General features: G+C 48.6%; 1 protein-coding gene across 1 annotated transcript in view; it reads left to right on the forward strand.

Annotated features, from left to right (window-relative positions):
* The first annotated feature begins 1 nt into the window (after position 1).
* ZC3HAV1L (ZC3HAV1 like) overlaps positions 2–7,883 on the forward strand; it is a 9,272-nt gene continuing 1,390 nt past the window's right edge. Inside the window, exons 1-3 of the mRNA XM_040471833.1 lie at positions 2–369; positions 1,257–1,392; positions 6,021–6,279. Of these exons, the coding sequence (XP_040327767.1) occupies positions 2–369; positions 1,257–1,392; positions 6,021–6,279 (763 nt within the window). The remainder of the gene's footprint in view (positions 370–1,256; positions 1,393–6,020; positions 6,280–7,883) is intronic.

The following is a 7,883-nucleotide window of genomic DNA, read 5'->3' on the forward strand; positions in this document are numbered from 1 at the left end:
CATGGCGGAGCCCACGGTGTGCTCCTTCCTCACCAAGGTGCTGTGCGCCAACGGCGGCCGCATGTTCCTGCGGGACCTGCGCGGCCACGTGGAGCTCTCGGAGGCCCGGCTCCGGGACGTGCTGCGCCAGGCCGGGCCCGACCGCTTCCTGCTGCAGGAGGTGGAGATGAGGGAGGGCCTCTGGGACGCCGAGGCCGAGGCGGCGGCCGGCGCGGGCGGCGCGGGCGGCGGCCCCTGCGCCTGGCGGGTGGTGGCCGTGTCCTCCGCGCGCCTGTGCGCCCGCTACCAGCGCGGCGAGTGCCAGGCCTGCGACCAGCTGCACCTCTGCCGCCGCCACATGCTGGGCAAGTGCCCGAACCGCGACTGCTGGTGAGGCGGGCGGCGGGGGAGCGGGGCCCCGGGGGAAGGAGAAAAGGGATCGCGCGTTCGGGGGGTGCACCCCGCCCCGCCGTCGGAGGGCGGAAGGGAAGGCCCGGGAAGGGGCCCCCGCGGCGTCCTCGGCGGTGGGGGAGGGGGGCTCCCCTGCGTTTCCAGCTCCGGCGCGGAGCGAGGCCCGAAGTCGTCCCGATCGGTCGGGATTTCTTCACCGCTGCTCGCCCCCCCGGAGTCCAGCCCCTGCCCGCGGAAACCTTCGCGGCGCGGCCGCGGGAAATCCGGACTGGGACTTTTGAGTTCGTTTACTGCGGTGGTCCTACTGGGGGGCTTTTGCGGACCTATGAGGTCCTCGGACCCTTTATCGAGAGTGCCCTTCCTTTCTTTGCACGTAACCTCAAAGTTTTACCCAAGTGAGTCGGTGCTCACCGGGTTTAGAAAGCCCTATCTGGAATGACCCCCAGGAAACCGAGGGCGGTGTTCTGAGGCCTCTGTTCATCCTTGGTTCACTCAGGCTCCCCAAAGCGGGGTCGGGGGCACACTTCACTCCCAACGTCGGTGGACTGTGGGGGTTGGGCAGCTGTTCGGGGTGGAGAAGTACGGTCAGTCACCTTCCGGCCAACAACAGAAGGCATCGAGGCAGGTGACTGGGGCAGGGGGTGCCTTTGGCTGGCTTTCAGGCATCCCGATTTAAAATGCAAGTGACCTTGGGAGGAGAGTGGCTTCCCCTCGGCTTTTTTATTATTAGTGCTGGCTTTATTAGCTGTGGTGTATCTTTGGGTTCAGGGAAAATTGTTTAACTTCACACGTGAGTCGAAGGCCAGGAATTTGGCGGACTGGCCCCTTCACCTGGGCCTCTGATCCAGAGCTCTGTGTTCTCCTAGGTCTACCTGTACCCTTTCCCATGATATCCACACACCCGTCAACATCCAAGTTCTGAAAAACCATGGGCTTTTTGGCCTCAACGAGGCCCAGCTTCGGATCCTGCTTTTACAGAATGACCCGTGCCTTTTACCAGAGGTGAGTTACCAAGAACTCACCCTCATACTGAATGCATGATGAAGGAGATCGAGAACATCAAAAGTCACCTTGTAGAGGTCAGGTGTATGGGTGGAGGTTATGGTGCAGTGCTGACCTTTATGCAGTCTCTGTGATTTTAGGCTTTGATCCACAAGGAGTGATGGATGCGTGTGGTAAAGAAATAACGAAAATGGCTACTAGTTTATTTTATTTTTATTTTTTTGAGAGAGATAGAGAGCAAGTGGGGGAGGGGCAGAGAGAGAGAGACAGAGACAGAGAGTCCCAAGCAGGCTCTGCTCCATTTGAGAGATCTCAAACTCACGAACTCAGAGATCATGACCTGAGCTGAAACCAGGAGTTGGAGGCTCCAACTGAGCCACCCAGGCGCTCTTAGCCACTAGTTTTTTGATTGCTTACTGAAGGCTAAGTCATTCACATATCTTAGCTCATTAAACGTGTCCCCGTTTTACAGGTGAGGAAACTGAGACTCAGCTACATTAACTTGCTCAAGGTCACATAGTACATAGCAGATTTAAATTTACGTCTGTCTATGAAGCCTGTGTTTTGTGAATTGCCTGTTTATGCTTTTGCCTATTTTTCTGTTGAGGCATTTGTTTTCCTATTAATTGATAAGGTGTCTTTTTTTTTAAGTTTTTTTATTGGGGGGGGTTGTATAAGTGGAGGAGAGGCAGAGAGAGAGAGGGAGAGAGGGAGAGAGAGAGAGGATCCCAAGCAGCCTCCATGCTTTCAGTGCAGAGCCCAACATGAGGCTCGAACTCACGAAACTTTGAGATCATGACCTGAGCTGAATCACGAGTCAGACATTTAACCGACTGAACCACCCAGGCGCCCCTGTTAGATGTCTGTAATGATACAGGTCCCTTTTGTGGTCACGTTTGTTGAAAGTATCCTCCCCATTTACTTTCTTGGGGCTTTAGATACCAATTTTAATTGCTTTGAAATGATTTAGTTCCAAATGTTTAACCAGTGCCCATTAGAACTGCTGTCATGGTGAAATTAGCATATTTGTATCTGTTTAGCTATACACAAAGACTTTTTGAAAACAAAACAGTTGGAATCCCCAAAGAAAATATTACAAGAGCCCACCAGTGAAAAGTAGAATTTTCTACTCTAGCACCGATGCTGTCGTAGACATTCAAGTTGCCAGAAGAGGGGTGGGGTGGGAAGAAGGGGGGATGTTGGGAAACCGGAGCGTAGTTTGTGAGTGTGGTGCCCCGTTAATGCTAAGGTAGTTCAGGGTCGAGAAGGGAAGGAAGTCACAAGTTTGGAGGTATGAGCTGGAGCCTTTGGTGAGATGGCAAAGGCCGCCCTCAAGGCAGTAGAATCTGTATGTGGAAGGCAGCACCGGAGTCAGCCTTAGCCACGGGGTTTATTCTTGGCATCCACATCTCCATTCTCACTTCTTTGGGCTTTGAAGCCAGACTTGATCAGTCATGGTTATAAGCCAGATACATTCCAACGATCTTGCCAGAAGGACCCGGAGCCGCAGCTGGAGCAGGTTATTGGCAGGAAGGGAGAAGAGAATGGCAGTAACTGGGGTCCCGTCCAGTCCTTCCTCTCTGAGAGAGAAGGGTTGGCGACACTTCTAGTTACCTTTTAGTTAAAAAAAAAAATTTTTTTTTTAACGTTTATTTATTTTTGAGAGAGAGAGAGGGAGACACAGAATCCGAAGCAGGCTCCAGGCTCTGAGCTGTCAGCACAGAGCCCGACGCGGGGCTCGAACCCACGAGCCGTGAGATCGTGACCTGAGCTGAAGTCGGATTCTCAACCTACTGAGCCACCCAGGCGCCCCAACCTTTTAGTTTTTATGATGTTGTTTGACTTAACAGATGTTTAACATTGTTACATTGTTGAACTTATTGAGCCCGTTTCCTTATGGCTTATGCCTGCTCTCCTGGGTCCAGCCTCGTCTTGTCATACCCGACTACCGCAGTGTTTTGTGAGCAGCCAGTGGGCTGGCTGCACTTGGGACAGGAGCCCACCCCTGGTCCTGTCACCCGGCACTGGAGGTATGTATCCTGTGACACGCAGCATGGCCACTTTGGTAGCGGGGACCACGGAGGAATCAGGAATGGTGCCCCACATCTCTTGTATGGAAATGGCTATGACCCCTTTCCACCACTCTCCTAAAGACACAGTACACAGGAACAGATACATCACGTAATAAAAAGAAGATAGGGACAAACATTGTGATCTTATGGTTATAATGATAACTATATTTTTGGTCTTCATCCTCATTCCCGACATAGAGCTCCTAAAACCCTTGGAATTTCCTACATGATGAGAGCTCTCAAGGTGTCTGTTGTTAAGTGATTTTTGGAAAGCCCTTTGGTAACCTAAGGACGGGAGCTGGTTGTCAGGAGAACAACTTTTTTTTTTCCCAACACTTTTTTTTAACTTTATTTATTTATTTTGAGAGAGAGAGAGAGAGAGAGAGAGAGAGAGAGAGATTGTGTGAACAGAGGAGGGGCAGAGAGGGAGAGGGAGAGAGAGGTTCCCAAGAAGGCTCCGTGCTATTAGCGCGGAGCTCAACCCCATGAACTGTGACATCATGACCTGAGCCGAGACCAAGAGTCGAATGCTTAACCATCTGAGCCCCCTAGGCGCCCTGAGAGTTGTAACTTTTATCCCCTCCCCCTCACTCTTCCACCCCCTGGGAAGGCAGAGGGGCCTAGGGATGGAGTCCATTTACCAGTGGCCCATGATGTAATCGATCATGCCTGTGTTATGAAGTTTCCATAAAAACCCAAAAGGACAGACCTCCAGACAGCGTGCAGGGTGGTGAGCACACGGAGGGTGCTGGGAGAGTGAGGCCCCAGGAGAGGGTATGGAAGCTCCACACCTTTTCTCCCCTCACCTCTCCACATGTGGCTCTTCTACCTGCGTGTTCCCGGGTTATATCATTTTATAATAAAGTGGTCATCTGACTCCTGTGAGCTGTTTTGGCACATTAACTGGAGGAGGAGGTGGTGATGACCTTTATAGCAGTTCAGGCAGCAACAGATGGGCATTTGAAGTGGGGCAGCCTCGTGAGACTGAGCCCTTAACCTGTGGGATCTGCCGCTATGTCCGGGTAGACAGTATTCGGGGGGAGTTCAAATCTGTGGGACATCTGGTCATTGTCCTCTGAGAATTACTTGGTGGTGTTGAGAGAAACACACATTGGAAATACGTACAATGTGATACTAATACATTTGAAAACTTCAGTGAAATGGACACATTTCTAGAAAAAAATATGACTCATCCAAACGGTTTCAGGTTGCCTGGGTGGCTCCATCGGTTGAGCGTCTGACTCTTGATTTCCACTCAGGTCATGATCTCACTGTTCGTGGGTTCAAGCCCTGCATCGGGCTCTGCACTGACAGTGTGGAGCCTGCTTGGGACTCTCTGTCTCTTTCCCTCTCTCTCTCTGCCCCTCGCCTGATCACTTTATTTCCCTCAAAAATAATAAATAGGGCACCTGGGTGGCTCAGTCGGTTAAGCGTCTGACTTCAGCTCAGGTCGTGATCTTGTGGTTCATGAGTTCAAGTCCCACGTTGGGCTCTGTGCTGACAGCTCGGAGCCTGGAGCCTGCTTCGGATTCTGTGTCTCCCTCTCTCTCTCTCACGCTCTATCTCCCTCTCAAAAATAAACATTAAACTAATAATAATAAATAAACATTAAAAAACTGTTTTAAGAAAATACAGAAAGCCAGAATAGTGTTTATTTTTGAACAACAAAAGCATTAAGATAAAAAAGTTAGGAGTGCCTGAGTGGCTCAGTCAGTTAAGTGACTGACTGTTGATTTTGGCTCAGGTCGTGATCTCAGTTTGTGAGATCGAGCTCCGAGTTGGGCCCTGTGCAGCACAGAGCCTACTTGGGATTCATTCTCTCCCTCTCTCTGTGCCCCCCCCCAAATAAATAAATAAACATTTAAAAAAAAAAGATAAAAAATTTAAAATCGCACGGAACCACATATTAGTTAAAAAGTCTTCTAGAAGAAAACATGAGGCTTGGGGCGCCTGGGTGGCTCAGTCATTTAAGTGGCCGACTTCGGCTCAGGTCATGATCTCGCGGTCCGTGAGTTTGAGCCCCGTGTTGGGCTCTGTGCTGACAGCTCAGAGCCTGGGGCCTGTTTCAGATTCTGTGTTTCCCTCTCTCTGACCCTCCCCTGTTCATGCTCTGTCTCTCCCTGTCTCAAAAAGAAATAAAAACGTTAAAAAAATTTTTTTAAGAAAACATGAGGCTCATACAGTTTTATTGTTGAGCTCTATCAAATCTTTAAGGAATATTTTTATTTTGAGGCTAGGTATAGGATCTCTTTTTCTTGATCTCCTATACATCCCTGAACCAGTGTCATACTGTTTAGTTAGTTTATATTTTAACATATGATGGCCCAAGTCTCTGCTGATCACACTTCTTTTACAGAAATGTTTTCTCAGGGTGCCTGGCTGGCTCAGTCAGTGGAGCGTGTGACTCTTGGTCTCAGGGTTGTGAGTTCGAGCCCCACGTTGGGTGTAGAAATGACTTAAAACTAAAATCGTAAAAATAGTTTTTTTTTCTTTCATCAACTGCCGTAAATGACGGTGCAACCAAACGTGTCAAGTGTTGCTTCATTTCTGTGCCAGGTGTGTTTGCTGTACAACAAAGGGGAAGCGCTGCATGGCTACTGCAACATGAAGGAGAAGTGCAACAAGTTTCACGTGTGCAAGTCCTTTGTCAGAGGGGAGTGCAGACTTCAGAAATGCAAACGGTCCCATCAGCTCATTCATGCCGCAGCCCTGAAGCTGCTGCAGGACCAAGGACTGAGTGTCCCAAGTGTCGTTAATTTTCAGATAATCTCTACCTACAAGCATATGAAGCTGCACAAGGTGCTTGAAAGTCAAGGTGAGAATATCAGAGGGAGAACACTACCGACACATAGTTTTGACCAGAAAGTGAGTCTGGGGGGGACAGCACCTCACATTGTAAGTTTTGCTCTATCCTCGGGGAAACCGGACCAATATTTTCTGATGGAGAACTATGGTTCTTCTTTTTTTTTTTTTTTTTTTTTTAAATTTTGTCTTAAACTTTACTTATTTGTTTTGAGAGAGACAGAGACAGCATGTGCAGGGGAGAGGCAGAGAGAGAGAATCCTAAGCATGCGCTGTCAGCACAGAGCCCGATGCGGGGCTCCAAGTCACTAAACCTTGAGATCATGACCTGAGCTGAAACCAAGAATTGGACGCTTCACCGTCTGAGCCACCCAGGTGCCCCTAGAACTGTGGTTCTAAAAGGAAGGAAGGGATAGTTTACTTTCTGCGCCACCGGCTAATAACATCTGCCCAAGGGTTTGAGCAGTGTACCTCCTCACTAAGCTGGGGGCCAGGAAGTAGGTACAACTGTCCTCACAGCTTTGTTAGGAAGAAAGAGGAAGGAGGTGGGCCAGTGGCCTAGAAAGGGAAAGAAAACACAGGAATGGATTTCTTTATTAAATTTGAATTAAAGTGTTTTCTTTTTCTTTCTTTACTTTTGCTGAGGTAGTAAACATACAACGTTGTATTAGTTTCAGAGGTACGTATTTCGATATTTGTATGTATACACAGCAGAAATGATCGCAGTTAAGTGTAGGTAACATCTGTCATCATACATAGTTACAAAGTTTGTTTTCCTGTGATGAGAACTTTTAAGAAAGTATGCTCTTTTTGGTTATTAAGAAATTTTAACCATATTACATAAAAATTTAGAAAGTAGAGAGTAGAGATATAAATTGCATGATTCCACTCACTCCATCCACAGTGATTGTTACCATTTATTTTGCAGGGCCGTCCCTCCTGTTACTATACAAATTCCAGTCTAGTTGTGCTCGAAGTATGCATTAGTATCTTAAATTTTCACTTTATCAAGAATCGTAAACATTTTCCCATGTTGCTGCATAGTCTACCATTAAAAAGTGGGTCTACAAAGTGTGGTTTGGTGTACTTTTAACTACAGTGCATTCAGGTTACTTATTCTATTCGATTTGTTTATAGCTGAAAATCAGTTTCAGTGGGTGGCAGGCTTAGGAGAATTGCCAAATTTGGGAAAACCAAACCAGCAAAGTCAGAGTCTCCAAACTATTGATACGGAGTTTTCTTTTCTTTTCCTTCTTCTTTTGAAATGCTTATTTATTTTTGAGAGAGAGAGGTGGGGGGGGGAGGGGCAGAAAGAGAGGGGAACAGAGGATCTGAAATGGGCTCCATGCTGATGGCTGCTTCGCAGACTGGGCCCACCCAGGTGCTTCTTGATACGGAGTTTTCTTCTGCTGGGAGGGTCGTGGCTGACTTCCTGAGCGGGTGGTTTGAAGGTAGTGTTGGAGGCTGTCTAGGGAAGCCTGAATGATGGCGGGGATCTTCTAGGCCAGGTACAGGGCCTGTCATCACCCTCATCTGGTCTTGTTTAGTGGGTCTCTCCTAACTATGAACTTGTGTGTGTGTGTGTGTGTGTGTGTGTGTGTGTGTGTGTGTGTGTGT

Source organism: Herpailurus yagouaroundi, unplaced genomic scaffold, assembly GCF_014898765.1.
Source record: "Herpailurus yagouaroundi ecotype Mexico unplaced genomic scaffold, PumYag 100, whole genome shotgun sequence".
In the NCBI taxonomy this organism is placed as follows: Eukaryota; Metazoa; Chordata; class Mammalia; order Carnivora; family Felidae; genus Herpailurus; species Herpailurus yagouaroundi.